General features: G+C 46.6%; 1 protein-coding gene across 1 annotated transcript in view; it reads left to right on the top strand.

Annotated features, from left to right (window-relative positions):
- LOC138949981 (cilia- and flagella-associated protein 337-like) overlaps window positions 1-21,117 on the top strand; it is a 65,264-nt gene that overhangs the window by 35,534 nt on the left and 8,613 nt on the right. Inside the window, exons 18-26 of the mRNA XM_070321763.1 lie at window positions 502-574; window positions 1,813-1,989; window positions 2,705-2,851; window positions 3,457-3,622; window positions 6,533-6,667; window positions 6,996-7,147; window positions 15,487-15,552; window positions 15,935-16,064; window positions 20,643-20,814. Coding sequence (XP_070177864.1) covers window positions 502-574; window positions 1,813-1,989; window positions 2,705-2,851; window positions 3,457-3,622; window positions 6,533-6,667; window positions 6,996-7,147; window positions 15,487-15,552; window positions 15,935-16,064; window positions 20,643-20,814 — 1,218 coding nt within the window. The remainder of the gene's footprint in view (window positions 1-501; window positions 575-1,812; window positions 1,990-2,704; window positions 2,852-3,456; window positions 3,623-6,532; window positions 6,668-6,995; window positions 7,148-15,486; window positions 15,553-15,934; window positions 16,065-20,642; window positions 20,815-21,117) is intronic.

Genomic DNA, 21,117 nt, shown 5'->3' with positions numbered 1-21,117 from the left:
GTGTTGAGTAACGGGCGTGTCATGATTTACAGGTACATAGCTGTATTGTTTGTTTGTTTGGCGCACAGTGTTGAGTAACGGGCGTGTCATGATTTACAGGTACATAGCTGTATTGTTTGTTTGTTTGGCGCACAGTGTTGAGTAACGGGCGTGTCATGATTTACAGGTACATAGCTGTATTGTTTGTTTGTTTGGCGCACAGTGTTGAGTAACGGGCGTGTCATGATTTACAGGTACATAGCTGTATTGTTTGTTTGTTTGGCGCACAGTGTTGAGTAACGGGCGTGTCATGATTTACAGGTACATAGCTGTATTGTTTGTTTGTTTGGCGCACAGTGTTGAGTAACGGGCGTGTCATGATTTACAGGTACATAGCTGTATTGTTTGTTTGTTTGGCGCACAGTGTTGAGTAACGGGCGTGTCATGATTTACAGGTACATAGCTGTATTGTTTGTTTGTTTGGCGCACAGTGTTGAGTAACGGACGTGTCATGATTTACAGGTACATAGCTGTATTCAGGAACAGCGCCTTGAGAGAATTTCACGTTCAGCCTGCAGACTGGAAGGGAGGACAGGTGAGACCCCCCCTCCCTTCACACACACGCCATATTCTTTATAAAAGATTGTAGTACCATGATTACATAAGTTTGTCTGTGCCCTTGTGAGTGTGAGAGAGAGAGAGAGAGTGTGTGTGTGTGTGTGTGTGTGTGTGTGTGTGTGTGTGTGTGTGTGTGTAAAAATGCCCAGTTTTCACCCACTGTACAAACCTCATTGCTTATCTTGAAGTGTGGACAAAATGAAAATGCCCAGTTTTCACCCAAATCAGAAGCCTACATTTTTATGGCAGTCAAATTATTCTGAAATGTTGTTGTTGTGTTGTTGTTGTTGTTGTTGTTGTTGTTGTTGTTGTTGTTGTTGTTGTTGTTGTTGTTGAGCTTACCTGGGCTTAACACTTGAGGCCGCTCGTTAATTACAGAGAAGCTATTTACTCAATTACAGAGAAGCTATTTACTCTGTCATCCAAATGGGAAGGTTATGTTATACATTGTACAACGCTTTTCAATCTCCCATGATACAGGCAGCTTTACTCCCATTTTTTCCCTTTTTTTCCTGTTTTTGATTTAGCCTCAGTGTGACAGGGTGACGCAGTAGTCCCCCTCTTGTCACAGGCAGTGACAGGCAGGCCACTCAAAACCATCACCTTTCATTTCTTTCTCCCCTTTTTTCTTCATCTTCAAGTGTTGTTACGTTAAGACATAGGACATCAATTATTGTCCGCACAACAATGCATGAGTCAAAAAACAAGAAAGGTATGTTATTGGAAAGGTTTAATTCGGCGGGGATGTAGCTCAGTCGGTAGCGCGCTGGATTTGTATCCAGTTGGCCGCTGTCAGCGTGAGTTTGTCCCCACGTTCGGCGAGAGATTTATTTCTCAGAGTCAACTTTGTGTGCAGACTCTCCTTGGTGTCCGAACACCCCCCGTGTGTACACGCAAGCACAAGACCAAGTGCGCACGAAAAAGATCCTGTAATCCGTGTCAGAGTACGGTGGGTTATAGAAAAATGAAATTACCCAGCATGCTTCCTCCGAAAACGGCGTATGGCTGCCTAAATGGCGGGGTAAAAAACGGTCATACACGTAAAATTCCACTCGTGCAAAAAACACGAGAGTACGTGGGAGTTTCAGCCCACGAACGCAGAAGAAGAAGAAGAAAGGTTTAATTCATGACAAAACAAAGCGTTACGTTTTTGTGTGACACAATGGATGGAAAAGTGTGGTTTGTTAAAATAACATTGACATACTGTGTGTTCAGGAGCATGCGGAGGACATCCTGTGTCTGGACTTCATGGGGCCAAACGCGCTGGCCAGCGGATCGTACGACGGGGAGATCGTCATCTGGAACACAAACTCCGAGCACGGCTCGCGACACATTGCCCAGCGGTCACGCCGTGGACTCAAATCACGCGGCAGGACTTTCTTGACCAGGGAGGTAAGTTGTCCCTATAAATTGCAGTACTGTGGAAAACCCCTTTGAAGACCACCCCCCCCCTCCCACCCCTGTCCCTCCTCATGCAGGTGTCAAGACAGGCACTCAGGCCATCTCTACACACACTCACCCTTCCACCACCGCTCCCACCATGCACTCACCCAATCCCACCCCAGGGGAAAAAAAAAAAAACCCAACCCCCACCCCAATCCTCCCTAAGAAAAGAAAAAAAAAACCACGTCCACATTCAATTAAAAACAGTAGTCAATCAATCAATATGAGGCTTATATCGCGCGTATTCCGTGTTAAAGCGCAGGGATTTATTTTTATTTTTAATTTTTTTAATTTTTAAAATTTATTTTTTATTTTTATGCAATTTATATTGCGCACATATTCAAGGCGCAGGGATTTATTTATGCCGTGTGAGATGGAATTTTTTTACACAATACATCACGCATTCACATCGGCCAGCAGATCGCAGCCATTTCGGCGCATATCCTACTTTTCACGGCCTATTATTCCAAGTCACACGGGTATTTTGGTGGACATTTTTATCTATGCCTATACAATTTTGCCAGGAAAGACCCTTTTGTCAATCGTGGGATCTTTAACGTGCACACCCCAATGTAGTGTACACGAAGTTTTTCGTCTCATCCGAAAGACTAGCACTTGAACCCACCACCTAGTAGTAAAGCAGTCCCTTGGTGACCACTTGCAGATGACCAGACAGGCCACTCAGTTTAACCTGGCCAACCTGGACACTTCGCTGCCTGCTGACCCAGGGGCCACCACCTTGCCCAAAGATGACCCGCGGTCAGCCAAGTCTCGCGCCAGTCGCATCAGCAAGGGCAGTGGAGATGACCAGGTGACTTGCTTCACTCTCTGCTCTTTGACCGCTCGGTTTGGTCATTTGCTACACCCCTTTGTAAATGGGAAGCGTTTGTTTGTTTGTTTTTATTATTTTTTGTTTTTTTGTGGTTTGTTTGTTTGTTTGTTGGTTTGTCTTTCTGTGTGCACTTAGATCTGTGATGAAATTTGGTGTGTATCTTGGTAGTGGGGAACACCCAGTCATAGCTAATGATACTACTAATAAAATGTTATCTTATATAGCGCTATTCACCACTAGACAGAAGTCTCATGGCGCTTTACAAAAAGCATTGGGCATTCAAATTCAACATTTCACGCATGAAGACGTCAGGCATATTACACATCACTGAAACATTTTTTACAGTAAACATTAATTTACTAACACAAGAGGGAATATGCAAAGGTGAATTATATTCGGAAAGAACTATGTTCAGGAATCTTTGGAATGGTCGTTAAAGGCTTATGGAGTAGTGGTCACCAGGACCGGTTGGACTGGACATGTCCTGCTGGAAATTAGACATAGAGGAAGGGTGGCATGTTTCCGACCTTGACCTTTTACCTATCACAAAAGAGTGTCTGACCTTGACCTTGACCTTGGTCCAGAACGAGTTCAGCTGGGCGGTGGTGAAGCTGGTGTACCTAGAGGCTCGGCGTGGCAACTCAGCAGGGGGCGGTGCGAACCTGGTGTCGTGCGGTGGCAATGGATGGGTTCGATTCTGGAACACTTTCCACAGCGTCCTGCTGGCCGAATTTGTTGCCCACCAACACGGTGAGTTACCAATGTTAACATATGTGTAATTGTTCGTGGAATGAAAGAACTAATGGAACACTTGTTGGCCAAGTTCGTCGCCCACCAAAGTGGTGAGTTCACAATGTTATAGGTACAGTGGTACCTCTCTTCACGACCCCTCTCTTTTATGGGTCCCTCAATATTACGACCGACTTTTCTCTGACGGATTTTTTCTCCTTCTTTGTCTTAGTATTTCTCACCTCCATATTACGTCCCCCTCTCTCATACGACCGTCCATACGTGGACTTATAACGACTTTTCCCAATATTATCACGGGTTTGGTTTATATCTCCAGTCGAGTCAGTACGCAATACGGACACAAACACGTGCTGAAATCCTGTACATGTAGAACATCACTTCGGCACGCAAACGGCTGAAGCCATGGTTTTTCATTTCTAATCCAGGTCATTACTTTATTTTGACTAGATAAAGGTCAGTTGCCAGATATCTGCTTCATTTTGCAAGGAACTGTGCAGGAATTCCTACCTTATAAACGGCAAAGTTACAGAAATGTCATGAAAGTAATCCGCAGATCGAACCAAAACCGAAAGTTGTGGTGACGTCATGACATTTTGCGATGTACGTCAACAAAGCTCGTGCACATGTGGTCTGTCTTGCTAAAAACAATGGCTGACGAACATGTTTTTTTGTTTTCCCCGATCCGTGGCCGAGTGACGCGATTTAGAACCACGCGTTCGTTTGAATCAATAAACTCTCCTCAGGCAGTGAAGTTTGAAGGTGTCAGTAGTGTTGTCTCCTAAATTGCTCAACACTGTGGACAGTCTGGAGTGCAGTTATGTCCCGTGAGTGAGCGAGTCAAAGTTTTATCGTGAAAACTGACGCTTTTCGCTACAATTTTACATCAGTTTCAACACACTGTCACGGTTTTTAACGTCTGCAAAGGCTTACAAGTTTTTGAAACAAGCGTTTGGGACACTTCTTTGTTTTTAACCAAATCTCTGCATGACTATGATTAGAATCTTTCGGATGAGACGAAAACCCGAGGTCCCTTCGTGTACACTACATTGGGGTGTGCACGTTAAAGATCCCACGATTGACAAAAGGGTCTTTCCTGGCAAAATTGTATCGGCATAGATAAAAATGTCCACCAAAATACCCGTGTGACTTGGAATAATAAGCCGTGAAAAGTAGGATATGCGCCGAAATGGCTGCGATCTGCTGGCCGATGTGAATGCGTGATGCATTGTGTAAAAAAAATCCATCTCACACGGCATAAATAAATCCCTGTGCCTTGAATATGTGCGCGATATAAATTGCATTAAATTGAAAAAAAAAAAATCCCTGCGCTTAGAACTGTACCCACGGAATACGCGCGATATAAGCCTCATATTGATTGATTGATTGATTGATTGATTGATTGATTGATTGATTGATTGATTGATTGATTGATTGATTGATTGATTGATTGATTGATTGATTGATTGATTGATTGAGAATCTGGTATCGAGATCCATGTGCATGCTTTGGCAACGCATGCTTTCGTTCGACCTCAGCGTGTTTTAATTTGCAAACCCTTAACCCACGAGTAGTTACCGCAACACGGTGGCCTAGTGGTAAGGCGTCCGCCCAGTGAGCGGGAGGTCGTGGGTTCGAACCCCGGCCGGGTCATACCTAAGACTTTAAAATTGGCAATCTAGTGGCTGCTCCGCCTGGCGTCTGGCATTATGGAGTTAGTGCTAGGACTGGTTGGTCTGGTGTCAGAATAATGTGACTGGGTGAGACACGAAGCCTGTGCTGCGACTTCTGTCTTGTGTGTGGCGCACGTTAAATGTCAAAGCAGCACCGCCCTGATATCACCCTTCATGGTGGACTGGGCGTTAAGCAAACAAACAAACAAAAACCCACGAGTAGTTACGGGGCTTCATTAAACAAGCAAGACAACTATGTGTGGGTAAATAATTGAATAGAAAACTGTTTACCATAACCGTTTTAAGGAAAGAATAACATTACTTTGTGGGTGGCATCAATCAAAATGCCCATGTCATTCCTGATCATTGACGGACTCGGACATTAACCAATCCTCCATGTTACGACCCCTCCATATAACGACCGAATTTCGGTTACATTTTCAAAGTCGTTAAAGAGAGACTTCACAGTCCAGATGATGTGGGTCGTGTGTGACCCATACTTTCTAAAGAAGGATTCAACATAACAAGCATGACCAACATAATCCAAATAGGGATAAGCACAATACAATTTCGTGTTTAATTCCTTGTGGGTCATGGACAACCCACAACATCCACAGTGTTTAGTTCAATTACGTCAACATTTGTTTGTTTGTTTGTTTGTTTACACAGATAATTTAAAAAAAAAGTCCATGTGAAGCTTCTATGGTGTTTGAGGATTAAACGAAATGTCAATCAAAAACTTCCAGCAGTTTGAGAGATACAGACACTTGTGTGAGGCTCTGGGTCGTCCATGACCCAGGAAGCATGGTGATTTCTTAGGTTAACAGAATGAAAGCACTAATGGAACACTTGTTGGCTGAGTGCATTGCATTCCCTGTATACAGGAAAAACGCCTACAGGAAATGCCTTCAAACTAGTAAAGGGAATGCACCCAGTTTTGTCGACTTAGACCCCTTTTGCATGAATTACGGCTCATGTTGATATTCATTTTCTCAACATGTCTGTTATCATTTGCTAACAGTCAGCATATTAGAAGTAACTCATATTGTCATCATTTTTCAAGAGTTTTCATTCATAACCAGCTGGGTTACAAAAAAAATGTTTGTATGTGACAAATCGAGGAGGCCTTGCGACCTTGGTCGATATAAATGACATGCTCCCCCCTCCGACCAACAAAAAAAGTTGGTCTGACGACAAGCCACCAAACATCTTATAATCTGACTGTGAATGTATGGTGCAGCGGGCAGCATCATCATGGCGTCGGACAAAATGAACCAGTACCTGGTCACAGCCGACGTGGACGGCTCGGTCAAGGTCTGGAACATTCTGGAGTATGCAACGTCCCACGTGGATGAGCCCATCACTGATCTGCCACGTGAGTTGTTTTCTCTCTTCCTCTCCGTCTCCCTCCCCCTCTCCCTCCCCCCCCTCTCTCTCCCTTCTTTCTCTCCCTCTCTCTCTCCCTCTCTCTCTCCCTCTCTTTCCCTCTCTCTCTCTCTCATTCTCTCTCTCTCTGTCTGTCTGTCTGTCTCTCTTTGTTTCAGCGAGGGCTGGATGTAAAAAAGCAATATTCTTGCTTATCTATTACCCTCGATAAGATTTTGTCTTGTCTTGTCTTGTCTTGTCTCTCTCAGGCTGCTCGAGGCCTCTCTCTCTTTCCCTCTATCTCTCTAAGTAACAGATCTTATGTTTTGCCCTGGTAGCGTTGATGTCGCAGTTCCAACCACACCAGGACATGATCAACTCGCTAGAGGTCTTCGAACGAAACGAGCGACTGCTCATCGTCTCCGCTTCATCCGACTGCAGCGTGGCATTGTGGGATATCTACGGAAACAAGATTGGCATTTTTGGACAGGTATGCGTGCAGTTTGTTGTTTTCTTTTTGATGGAGAGAAAGAGATGCATCGAGGCAGAGAGAGGGGTGGGAAAGAGGAAACTGTGAGTGTGTATGCTTTGCTAGACCCAGAAAAAAGCCATCTTGGAGAGAGAGAGAGAGAAGGAGAGGGAGAGAGAGGGAGAGGGAGAGAGAGGGAGAGAGAAGGAGGATCATGGACAGAGATGAGAGATGTGTATTGGAAGAGGGGGAGGAGGGGTGTGATGGTGTATTCTCAGTAAAATAGGAGATTTTGAGTAGTGCATCAAGATTTGACAGTGTGCTTGTTTGCAGGCATATGTAAGCGTGTGTGTGAGAGAAAATGTAAGTTTTACGCCCTCACGGCAAAGCCATTAGGGGCATGTTACATGGCAAATGCCGGCTTTGTATGATATACTGTTCAAAAAAAGAAACGCATAGTTGCTACTTGCCAAATTTGTTTTATTTTTCGAAAAAATTTACAGAAATTCCAATATTTAGATTATTTGTTTGAAATTTGGTATGGACACAGTTGAATGCACACACAGTTCATTTGCATCTTCAAATCAATCAGTCAATCAATACGATTGGGTGCCGAGGCTGTCAAGTCAGTAGGGGGTGTGACTGCCTTGAGCAGCAACAACTGCCCGGCACCTTCTGGGCATGGACTGGATCAGATGCCGGATATCTTGCTGTGGGATGGTGTCCCACTCCTCCTGAAGTGCCTGCAATAGATCGCGGTGATTTGCCGGCGCTTCTTCTCGCCTGCGCACACGTCTGTCCAATTCATCCCAGAGGTGTTCTATCGGGTTCATGTCTGGCGACATGGATGGCCAGGGAAGCACCTGGACGTGGTGGTCGGTGAGGAACTGGGTGGTGAGTCGTGCTGTGTGCGGGCGAGCGTTGTCCTGCTGGAATATGGCATCCTGGTCAGCCAGAAGAGGAAGGGCGTGTGGGCGCAGAATTTCCTCCACGTATCGCTGGGCAGTTATGCGCCCTTGGACGTGCACCAGGGTGCTCCTTCCAGCGGTATTGATCGCCCCCCACACCATGACGCCTCCACCACCATGAACGGGTGCCTCATCCACACAGTTGGGCGCGTAACGTTCGTTTACTCTCCGGTAGACCCTCCTCCGACCATCATGTCGCTGGAGCAGGAAGTAGGACTCGTCGCTGAACCACACGTGTCTCCAGTGATTCCGGACGGTCCAGCGAAGGTGCTGGTTGCCCCACTGCACTCGGTTCTGGCGATGGCGGCGGGTGAGGACAGCTCCTCTGTGAGGTCTGCGAGCTCTCAAACCAGCTTCATGCAGGCGGTTCCGCACGGTCTGGTCCGATAATCGGTGTGGCCCGGGGAGAGCCTGGACAGAAGATGAGGCCGACAGGAAACGATTCCGGAGGTGGCGGAGCCGTATGAAGCGGTCGTGAGCAGCAGTTGTCGCCCTTGGTCTTCCCGCTCGTGGCAAGTCAGCAACGGAGCCAGTGGCTTGAAACCTGACCCACAGTCTACTGATGGTGCTCTGGGACACGTGGAAGTGCCTGGCGATTGCACTTTGACTTTGGCCTGCTTGTAAACGACCCAATGCAATTTGGCGGTCTTCTCTGCTCAATCGGGCCATCTTTCGTCGCTGAATTGTCGTCTGATTTCTTTGTGGCGAACAATCCGCTTTTATGGGTTTTGGAAGACATGGTGAGAGCTCAATATTCCCCGAGTTTCACGAGATTACACTGAAGCATGACGAGTGGTCATGCCAAATGAGCAATTTTGACATTGTAGCCACTGATAGCGCATGCGTCACGTGCAGAGCTCACTTGTGGCAATGGACGAAAGGTCGACGACCAGATAAACATTTTCTGCAGTTTGGTGGATATCCTTTTAAATTAACCAAATATTACAAGCTATGCGTTTCTTTTTTTGAATAGTATATAAGCGTGTGTGTATGTGTGTGTGTGTGTGTATGTATGCCTTTGTGCATGTATGCATTGCTTTGCATATTTTATAAAGGACCTTGGGCCTCTGGACATTTACTTAAAACTGTAATCAGTGCAAGTGAATTATGCTCTACCAGGGATGGCCAAATTGTCCGCCTGGTCGCCAGGGGCAAGTAAAAAGCGTCTATCAGCTGGCCAGTAAAAAAAATTGTCAAATGTGACCCTCCACCACGAAATGTGTTGCATGTCACCTCGATCGCGCGGTTCTGCGCTAGGCTTGATATAAGTCCGGAGAGTGTATGGTAACAGCATGATGATCACCTTAGTCACAGGCTTATAACTGAAACAGTTTTCGCTCTTTTCTAAAACGGTTTTCACCACTGGTTAGAGCATAAAAAACTCTTTAGGAAAATGTAAAAATATGAAACTCATGCAAAGGTGATATGCGACTCATTCCGTGGTGGAGGGTCACAAATGCAAAACAACTTTTGGTTGTCATATCGAATGTTTAAGTCATTGAAACACTTTACAATGCAGGAACTTCTGTAGTCTGCAAAATAACCATGAAAGTCATTAAATTACATTCTTATCCCAACTCACATCAAGCAATTTACTCCAGTTTAGTGCTAGGACGCTGAATAGCATCGCCTTGGTAACAAGGGGAGGTCACCCTAAAAAAGAGCTACCTTGACCCCTTATCATGACAAAGTCACGCGTGACTTCCTGACCTTGCCGCCATCTTTGAATCATTCACTCTCCAGCGATCTGTGTCTACAGACGTGTTTTGATTTTGCTCCGGCTTTCAGCCGGTTTGTCTGACTTCTGCCTTTGTCAGACCCTGCCTTGGTACTTGCACACGGTCCCTCTGCTCCTACTGTGTGTTTGGGTGAGCTTTTTTGTCGTTTGTTATCGTTTTGTGACTTAGGTTTGGTCGAATACTTAGCTTTGTTTACATTTTTTCCGTTCGCCATGTCGGATAAGGAAAGAATAAAAATGCTAAGTTGGTGGCCGAGCCTTCTCTCACAAAGAAGCCTTCTCGTAAGTCGTAGAGTTCGGCATGTTAACCTTTGATTAAAGTCACAGATCCTTGACTAAATCCTCGTTTGATGTGCGATAGACTTACCTAATTCTCCGGCTATGCCTAGTTTGCCTTCAGCTGCTTAACCGGTCTTGTCCGGTTCAGGCCCTGTTAGCGAGAAGCAGGATGTTTATGCTATTTTGCACTCCTTGAGTGCTTAGATATCCTCTCTTTCAGCCGAGTTTTCGTCTACCAAGGCTGAGATGTGTCTTTGCCTTCCGGTGTGGGAGGTGTGCGTTCCCTTGCCAGGGTGTGTGTTCCGCCTTCCTCCACTTTTACGTCCGCCGACGTTCACGCCTCGTTTGAGGGCATCCGTGGTGTTTCCCTGCTGCGTTCCCAGGCCTCTTGGACTGACGACGATCAAGGTATTTATACTTCGCCAGTAACCGGGTTCTCCGGCCAAAACGAAGTGCGTGGTTTGGAGAGAGTAGCCACACCGGTTCGTGTGCGCGAAAGCTTAGGCCCTAGGTCTACGTCGTTCCGATTGAGTGAACGTCTAGATCGAGGGAAAAGCCCAGACACGCGTTCGGTCTCTGACCGAACAGGGGAAGTGCGTCCTCCTACACTCCCTAGAGGAACAGTGGGTGCGGCAGCACAGCTTTCATAGCTTTCCCCGCTTCCGCCTTTCAGGCAGGAAGCAGTCCCTAGGGACGTACCGCTTGGGTATAAAATCCCTCGTGGGCGTCTCTTCCGGGCGACACTTCGTCGGACTATGGTAGTCACGGCGGAAGTGTCTTGCCTGACTTCACGGAAGTGAGGGACTACGAGTCGGATTTTGGCACTTCCGTCCAGGGTGACGAAGATGTCAACTTCCGCATACCGACTAAGCTTCCGCAAGCTCTGGCTTTAGCGGAGGAAGTGGCTTCACGGTATGTTGAGGAGGGGGTGACATTCCCCGCTTCCGCCCTCTGGGCAGGAAAGCAGTCCCTAGGGACACACTGCTTGGGTATCGCATCCCTCGTGTGTCGTCTCTTCTGGGTGACGCTTCGCCTGACTATTGTAGTCAGGAAGGAAGTTCGTTGCCTTGTTGCACGGATGTGCGGGATTATGAGTCGGATTTTGGTGCTTCTGTTCAGGTTGACAAAGATGCCAACTTCCGTGTACTGGTTGAACTTCCGCTAGCACTGGCTTTGGCGGCGGAAGTTACTTCAAGGTAGTTCGAGGAGGGTGCGGCAGCAAGGCTTGTTGCCCAACCTCCTTCCGCTTTGGGGGATTCCCGTTCTGCGAAGGACGGAAACAGCAGTTCAGTTTTCGGAAATTCCCGTTTTCGGAAATTCCCGTTGGTAGCGTTTGAGCTGTCTATGCTACTGACTACTGGGCAGTACGGTGGTGCGTTTCACGCTGTACCGTGGTTAACAGCACAAGGTCTGGCTCCTGATTCAGCGCAGCCTTACCGCGCTTCTTTGTTTTTAGCCTCAGCTTTGCCTGCTGGTTTGGCTAAGAGGTTTACACTGCTGCATAATTCAGTCAATTTGATTGGCTCGTTTGCCTTGCCTCGTTCCACTTTTCCGGAACTTGCAGTCCTTAGGCAAGATGATACAGCAGAGACACTAGAGTAGTCCCGTTTTCGGAGAATTCTCTTTTGTCTTTGGAGTAACTGGCTTACGCTTGCTTGAGTTATCGTCTCTCTCTGAGACTTTGCAGAGATCTCTGTCGAGATTGATCGCGTCGTCATTAGACCAATTCAGGTTTTGTGACGATGCGGTAGAGAAAGTTGTCACTGTTCTGGTAGGGAAGACGGCTACAGTAGAACAGTATGTTATACTGAGTCCTCTTTCTTGTCTCTGGGGGAATAAGCACATGATCTTTTCAAGTTATCCTCTGTTTAGGAAACTTTGCAAGATTTTTTTATAGAGCTCTATCTTCTCTGCTCTTGTTAACTTCGAGTTTCGTCGTGACGCACGGGAGAAGGATGTCATGTCGCTTCTAGCTGCTTTGGCTAAAGTCTTTTGAGCAGCGGAGCCTCCCAGCGCTTTTCTTGGCACATTGCTTGGCTCAGGTTGCAAACAAGAGGCGGATCTACTCCGCTCTTTGCTTTTTGTGGTTCATCTTCTGGGAGAAGCTGTGATCTGCGTCGGCTGGCCACATTTGGCCTTTATTTAGGCAAGATACGGAGCTAAGCAAACACACATTGGGTTAAACCCTCTGCCTTAGGCAGCTTCGCGGTATGTACGCCCATCTTTGGTGCGGCATACCTCTTATTTTTCACCTTCTAGGGTGAAGTTGCTAAGGCCTCAATTTTTGTTTTTTGCCTCTGTGGTGGAAAACAAGGCAAGCTGTTAAAACTTTCTCGGCTTTTTACGGCTTACGGAATTGCGCTTTCTCATCAGGGTCTTAAGCTTTGGTTTCTGGCAAGTCGCCAGAACATGTCCATATTATGGGCTCACATTCTGACTAAATATTTAGGCTCACTGAGCCATTGCTCGTAACCTCTCAGTCGGAACTTTTCCGGCTAAGCCTACCTCTTGAGGCAGTGGCTTCTGTCAGCGACTTTCGCTGCGCAGCACAAAGGACTCGCAGGAATTCCTTAGTTTCAGCTTTTCATTCTAAGAGGTTACGGAAAGAACTAAACACCATCATGTGGCTAAGCCTAGGTTTGGCACAGACGTTTTTAGCATTGGGGTTGTTTTTCTTCCACACGCAAAGACATACACCGTCGATTGGCGGGTACGCCCTTCACAGAGAAGGGTGGACAGGTTGCAAAGTCTGTTTCGTACTCTGTCCTTGATAAAGAGAGCGGCTGTACGTGTTCTGACCTCTCTTCTTGGCCAAATGGAATCGATGGCCACTCTTGTGCCCTTAGGCAGAGTCCACAAGCGGCCATTTCAGGCTGCCCTGAGTTCGCTGTGGAAGCCTTCTCTTCAGGGCTGGGAGACAGTAGTCTCTCTTGAAAGCTGGTTTCGGCACACAACGAGGCAGTGGCTGCTCCCTGGGATTTCACAGGGAGTGCCAATCTCGTTTGCCCCCCCCGGACGAGTTTCTGTTCACAGACGCGTCTATGGAGGGCTGGGGTGCCCATCTTTCTGTTCACACTGCGTCAGGTCTGTGGAACGAGACGCAGAGTGGGGGGCACATTAATGCCCTAGAGTTAGAGGCTGTTTTCCTGGGACTCCAATCGTTTCTGTCTATGGTCAGGAACGAATAAATTGGGGTTCGCACGGACAACACGACCATGGCGGCCTATTTCAACAAACAGGGAGGCACTTTGTCTCTTGCTCTTTCTGTCAGGTCAGGTCAGATTCTTGCCTGGGGCAGCCAGCACCTTATTCTGTTGTCAGCGAAGTACGTCCCAGGCATGCTCAACGTTCTTGCGGACTACTTCAGTCGCCCGTAGTGTACGATGCACACGGAGTAGACTCTGACTCATCAGGTCCTACAACGTCTGGGTGGCATTTCAGCAAGCCTACAGTCGATCTGTTTGTGACAAGATTCTCCTGCAGGCTTCAGGTCTTTATCTCCCCCTTTCCAGACCCAGAGGGGAGGGAAACAGACGCCCTCGAAGTAAACTGGTCGCGTCTGAGCTATGCTTTCCCCCCGTTTCATCTCTTGGGAAAGGTTCTCAGGAAGGCGGAGCGGGGACAGCCTTGCGTGGTGTTGGTGGCCCCTTGGTGGCCCAGCCAACATTGGTTCCCCGTCCTCCTTCGCCTCGCAGACGGCCCTCCATTCTTTCTAGGTCGCTGCGCCGTTCTGGCTCCTCAGACGCTACTTTAGGCTTTGTCCAAAGGGCCCACAGGGAATCGACCAGCACTGTTTATGCGTCACACTGGTCAGCTTGGACAAAGTGGTGCTCGGAGAATGGAGTTACTGCTACTTCACCTCGCTCTATGCATGTAGCAAATCATCTCTCGTGTTTGGCTGCTCAGGGCTTGGCTCCTTCTTTTTTGAGAGTCAGGCGCTCAGCCATTTCTTCTACTCTGAAGCAATTAGGGCATAGCATTGACCTGGGCGGTGTAATTGCTAGTGTTCTTAAGGGGGCAGCGATTGGTTTTACGAAGGCTAAGTCCCCTCTTCCCGCGTGGGACTTATTTTTTGGTACTCAAGTTTCTAGCCTCTTCGGATTTCGAACCTTTAGCTTCAGCGAGCTTAGCTAACTTGACTCGTAAAGCCTTGTTCCTCGTTTTGTTAGCCTCTGCCAGTGGAGGCGTTGAGGTGCACGCTCTTTCAGGCCTGGCTAAGGATATTTCTTTTGAGAGCTATGGCTCTTTTGTTTTAAGATTTCGGCCGGAGTTCCTTGCCAAAACCAAAAACAAGGTCTGTCCTCTTCTGTTATTCGCATTCCTCCTTTAAGTAGGATTCTTGCGTCTGGTGACCCTGATATGGTCAATTGTCCTGTTCGTACTCTTACCAGCTACTTATCCCGTACCACGACCATAAACTGCTCTTCATCTCAGTTGACACTGAAAGGAGCAAGGACTTGTCGCGGGTTACTTTGGTAAGATGGGTCTCTACGCTTATTAAACAAGCGTATGCGTGGTGGCACAGACAAGTTGGGATTGGGCATTCTATCCTTCCTATGAAGTTGTCAAGAACTCATGAAGCCAGAGCCTGGGCTACTTCTCTGGCAGTCCTCCGCTCAGGCGTGCTGGCAGAGGTCTTAGGCGCTGCCTACTGGAAATCGCAGGGTGTTTTCATCAACTTTTACCTGCGAGATGTGGCCAGCACTCGTCATGGTGGCAGTAGCTCCCTACCAGCCATTGTCGGCTGGACAAGTGGAATTTTGTTTCCCCACCTCCTTCATTAGCATTCTGCTTGATGTGAGTTGGGATAAGAATGTAATTTAATTGAAAATTTTCATCTAAATTTTAATTTGATTATATACTTACCCAACTCACATAGTTGATACCCGCCCGCCTGCCCCGCTTTTGGAGTTTTTTATGGGGGTTTTTTCCTAAAAAAGAGGGAAATTTTTCTATGTTCGCTTTCGATTGAATGATTCAAAGATGGCGGCAAGGTCAGGAAGTCACGCGTGACTTTGTCATGATAAGGGGTCAAGGTAGCTCTTTTTTAGGGTGACCTCCCCTTGTTACCAAGGCGATGCTATTCAGCGTCCTAGCACTAAACTGGAGTAAATTGCTTGATGTGAGTTGGGTAAGTATATAATCAAATTAAAATTTAGATGAAAATTTTCAATTCAGTCAGACAGTCTGAGAAAAGTGGGTCTTAAAAGGGAGGGAGTCTTAAATTGGGTTCCACTGTATTAGACTTAGAGCAATGTGACGTTGGTTGTGACAATTGGGTTTCACTGTATCAGACTTAGAGCAATGTGACGTTGGTTGTGACAATTGGGTTTCACTGTATCAGACTTAGAGCAATGTGACGTTGGTTGTGACAGGAGGAGCACTGGAGGATTGACCCATACACACCTCCATCACAACTTGAGGAGGATGAGATGTCTGAGGTACCCTGTGCTGTACTGTCCTGTGTGTGTGTGTGTGTGTGTGTGTGTGTGTGTGTGTGTCTGTGTTTGTCTGTGTGTGTCTGTGTGTGTCTGTGTGTGTCTGTGTATAATTGATGATAAAAGTTAAAATGCAGAGAGAGAGAGAGAATCTCTGGAGGACTTTAAGATTGACTGAAAAGTTATCAGATTGATATTAATAATTGTCATCAATTTCAGATTGGTATTTTAAATTGTCATCATTGCGTTGAGATCACAGAGAGAGAGAGAGAGCGAGAGAGAGAGCGAGAGAGAGAGAGAGAGAGAGAGAGAGAGAGAGAGACGCTAGAGGACTTTCCGATGGAAGCAGATGTCAGAAAGATATTTTGATCCGTCATGATTTCAGCGAGAGCGAGAGGAGACGATGGAGGACTTCTTGGTGGAGAGGGAGGAGGAGAGCGACTGGGAACCGGACGAGGAGGCCATCTCTCAGCCCGACACATACCGCATCAACACATGGGACAGTACAGTGCTGGGTGAGTGTACACATCTCTCAGCCCGACACATACCACATCAACACATGGGACAGTACAGTGCTGGGTGAGTGTACACATCTCTCAGCCCGACACATACCGCATCAACACATAGGACAGTACAGTGCTGGGTGAGTGTACACATCTCTCAGCCCGACACATACCACATCAACACATGGGACAGTACAGTGCTGGGTGAGTGTACACATCTCTCAGCGAAACACATACCGCATCAACACATGGGACAGTACAGTGCTGGGTGAGTGTACACATCTCTCAGCGAAACACATACCGCATCAACTCATGGGACAGTACAGTGCTGGGTGAGTGTACACATCTCTCAGCCCGACACATACCGCATCAACACATGGGACAGTACAGTTCTTGGTGAGTGTACACATCTCTCAGCCCGACACATACCGCATCAACACATGGGACAGTACAGTTCTGGGTGAGTGTACACATCTCTCAGCCCGACACATACCGCATCAACACATGGGACAGTACAGTTCTGGGTGAGTGTACACATCTCTCAGCCCGACACATACCGCATCAACACATGGGACAGTACAGTTCTTGGTGAGTGTACACATCTCTCAGCAAAACACATACCGCATCAACACATGGGACAGTACAGTTCTTGGTGAGTGTACACATCTCTCAGTGAAACACATACCGCATCAACACATGGGACAGTACAGTTCTTGGTGAGTGTACACATATCTCAGCGAAACACATACCGCATCAACACATGGGACAGTACAGTTCTGGGTGAGTGTACACATCTCTCAGCGAAACACATACCGCATCAACACATGGGACAGCACAGTTCTGGGTGAGTGTACACATCTCTCAGCGAAACACATTCCGCATCAACACATGGGACAGTACAGTTCTTGGTGAGTGTACACATCTCTCAGCCCGACACATATCGCATCAACACATGGGACAGTACAGTTCTTGGTGAGTGTACACATCTCTCAGCGAAACACATACCGCATCAACACATGGGACAGTACAGTTCTTGGTGAGTGTACACATCTCTCAGCGAAACACATACCGCATCAACACATGGGACAGTACAGTTCTTGGTGAGTGTACACATCTCTCAGCGAAACACATACCGCATCAACACATGGGACAGTACAGTTCTTGGTGAGTGTACACATCTCTCAGCGAAACACGTACCCCATCAACACATGGGACAGTACAGTTCTTGGTGAGTGTACACATCTCTCAGCGAAACACATACCGCATCAACACATGGGACAGTACAGTTCTTGGTGAGTGTACACATCTCTCAGCGAAACACATACCGCATCAACACATGGGACAGTACAGTTCTGGGTGAGTGTACACATCTCCCAGCGAAACACATACCGCATCAACACATGGGACAGCACAGTTCTGGGTGAGTGTACACATCTCTCAGCGAAACACATACCGCATCAACACATGGGACAGTACAGTTCTTGGTGAGTGTACACATCTCTCAGCCCGACATATATCGCATCAACACATGGGACAGCACAGTTCTGGGTGAGTGTACACATCTCTCAGCGAAACACATACCGCATCAACACATGGGACAGTACAGTTCTTGGTGAGTGTACACATCTCTCAGCCCGACACATACCGCATCAACACATGGGACAGTACAGTTCTGGGTGAGTGTACACATCTCTCAGCGAAACACGTACCACATCAACACATGGGACAGTACAGTTCTTGGTGAGTGTACACATCTCTCAGCGAAACACGTACCGCATCAACACATGGGACAGTACAGTTCTTGGTGAGTGTACACATCTCTCAGCAAAACACGTACCACATCAACACATGGGACAGTACAGTTCTGAGTGAGTGTACACATCTCTCAGCGAAACACGTACCTCATCAACACATGGAACAGTACAGTTCTTGGTGAGTGTACACATCTCTCAGCGAAACACATACCGCATCAACTCATGGGACAGTACAGTGCTGGGTGACTGTACACATCTCTCAGCGAAACACGTACCACATCAACACATGGGACAGTACAGTTCTGGGTGAGTGTACACATCTCTCAGCGAAACACGTACCGCATCAACACATGGGACAGTACAGTTCTGGGTGAGTGTACACATCTCTCAGCGAAACACATACCACATCAACACATGGGACAGTACAGTTCTGGGTGAGTGTACACATCTCTCAGCGAAACACGTACCGCATCAACACATGGGACAGTACAGTTCTGGGTGAGTGTACACATCTCTCAGCGAAACACATACCGCATCAACACATGGGACAGTACAGTTCTTGGTGAGTGTACACATCTCTCAGCGAAACACGTACCACATCAACACATGGGACAGTACAGTTCTTGGTGAGTGTACACATCTCTCAGCGAAACACGTACCACATCAACACATGGGACAGTACAGTTCTTGGTGAGTGTACACATCTCTCAGCGAAACACGTACCGCATCAACACATGGGACAGTACAGTTCTGGGTGAGTGTACACATCTCTCAGCGAAACACGTACCTCATCAACACATGGAACAGTACAGTTCTTGGTGAGTGTACACATCTCTCAGCGAAACACGTTCCGCATCAACACATGGGACAGTACAGTTCTGAGTGAGTGTACACATCTCTCAGCGAAACACATACCACATCAACTCATGGGACAGTACAGTGCTGGGTGAGTGTACACATCTCTCAGCGAAACACATACCGCATCAACTCATGGGACAGTACAGTGCTGGGTGAGTGTACACATCTCTCAGCGAAACACGTACCACATCAACACATGGGACAGTACAGTGCTGGGTGAGTGTACACATCTCTCAGCGAAACACGTACCACATCAACACATGGGACAGTACAGTGCTGGGTGAGTGTACACATCTCTCAGCGAAACACGTACCACATCAACACATGGGACAGTACAGTGCTGGGTGAGTGTACACATCTCTCAGCGAAACACGTACCACATCAACACATGGGACAGTACAGTTCTTGGTTAGTGTACAAGCAGAGAGACACACACACATGCACGGATGAACGCACACTCGGGCATCAAATCGTCCAATAAACAACAAAGAAGAAGAACAACAACAACAGACATGACAATCAATGTGTGAGTGTGCGGTGCATCAATTGATTTGTCAAAGGCACATTGTAAGTTGTCAATTCAGGAACATATAGGTAATGCTTATGTACAAAGATTTAGTGGCAGTGAATAGGGGTTCCACTGTATTGTGTTACATCAGTGTGTACAGTGGAACCTCTCTGTTAAGACCTCAGAAAGTCTGAGAAAATCAGGTCTTAACAAGTCGCGTGAGGTGAAAATACAACATTTAGTCAAGTAGCTGTCGAACTCACAGAATGAAACTGAACGCAACGCAACGCAGCAAGACCGTAATACTCGTAGCATCGTCAGTCCACCGCGCACGGCAAAGGCAGTGAAATTGACAAGAAGAGCGGGGTAGTACTTGCGCTGAGAAGGATAGCACGCTTTTCTGTACCTCTCTTCGTTTTAACTTTCTGAGCGTGTTTTTAATCCAAACATATCATATCTATATGTTTTTGGAATCAGGAACCGACAAGGAATAAGATGAAGGTGTTTTTAAATTGATTTGGACAATTTAATTTTGATAATAATTTTTATATTTTTAATTTTCAGAGCTTGTTTTTAATCCAAATATAACATATTTATATGTTTTTGGAATCAGAAAATGATGGAAAATAAGATGAACGTAAATTTGGATCGTTTTATAAAAAAAATATTTTTTTTACATTTTTCAGATTTTTAATGACCAAAGTCATTAATTAATTTTTAAGCCATCAAGCTGAAATGCAATACCGAAGTCCGGGCTTCGTCGAACATTACTTGACCAAAATTTCAACCAATTTGGTTGAAAAATGAGGGCGTGACAGTGCCGCCTCAACTTTCACGAAAAGCCGGATATGACGTCATCAAAGACATTTTAAAAAAAAATGAAAAAAACGTATGGGGATATCATACCCAGGAACTCTCATGTCAAATTTCACAAAGATCGGTCCAGTAGTTTAGTCTGAATCGCTCTACACACACACACAGACAGACACACACACACACACACACACAGACACACATGCACATACACCACGACCCTCGTCTCGATTCCCCCCTCTACGTTAAAACATTTAGTCAAAACTTGACTAAATGTAAAAAGGAGGTAGTCTTAAAGTAGAGGTATTATGAACAAAGAGTCTGAGAAAACAGGGTCTTAACACTTTCTACCCCACCTATGTTGATCAAGTTATTTTTGGTCCAGACCAGCTGTGCTGCAGCAGGTCACTCAGAATTGTAGTAACTGTGTATCAGCATGCTGAAATGCAGGTGTCAGATCGACGTTACAGTAAGCGACTGAAGCTAACCGTCTGAGCGGATATATCCGTACCTGGTCAGATAGAGCCATATGAGTGGGTACGGATATATCCGTCCCTGGGAGACAATGAGTTAAAACAAGGGAGGGATTGGTTTTTTTAAAGGTGGGTTCTACTGTATATGACCTAACTGACTTTGCCTTGTGGTGTGCCCACACAGGTAAGGATTACCAGGAGCTGCGTGTACAGAAACGTGAGCGCCGCCAGCCTGGCACCATCCCCGACCTCCCCTATCTCCACTGGGAGAGAACCGGTCAGCCTCCCGCCGGACCTTACTCTGTGAGTTGTGTGTGTGTGTGTGTGTTTGTGTGTGTGTCTGTGTCTTTATCTGTGTCTGTCTCTCTGTGTGTTTGTATGTTTGTCTTTATTTGTGTGTGTGTGTGTGTTCGTATCACTATGTGTGTGTGTGTGTGTGTGTGTGTATGTATGTGTATGTGTGTGTGTGTGTATGTGTGTGTGTATGTATGTGTGTGTGTGTGTGTGTGTGTGTGTGTGTGTGTGTGTGTGATCAACACATGGGACATTTGCCAAAATGAATGTTTGTTTTTGTTATTTCTGAAAACATTGTCTGTATGTGTTTCTGTATGTTAAATCCGAATGCATTCATGTCTTTGTGTTTCTGTTTTTTGTTTGTG

Source organism: Littorina saxatilis, linkage group LG16, assembly GCF_037325665.1.
Source record: "Littorina saxatilis isolate snail1 linkage group LG16, US_GU_Lsax_2.0, whole genome shotgun sequence".
Lineage (NCBI taxonomy): Eukaryota > Metazoa > Mollusca > Gastropoda > Littorinimorpha > Littorinidae > Littorina > Littorina saxatilis.
Note: the sequence above shows the minus strand (reverse complement) of the source record. Positions and strands in the feature narration are given on the sequence as shown.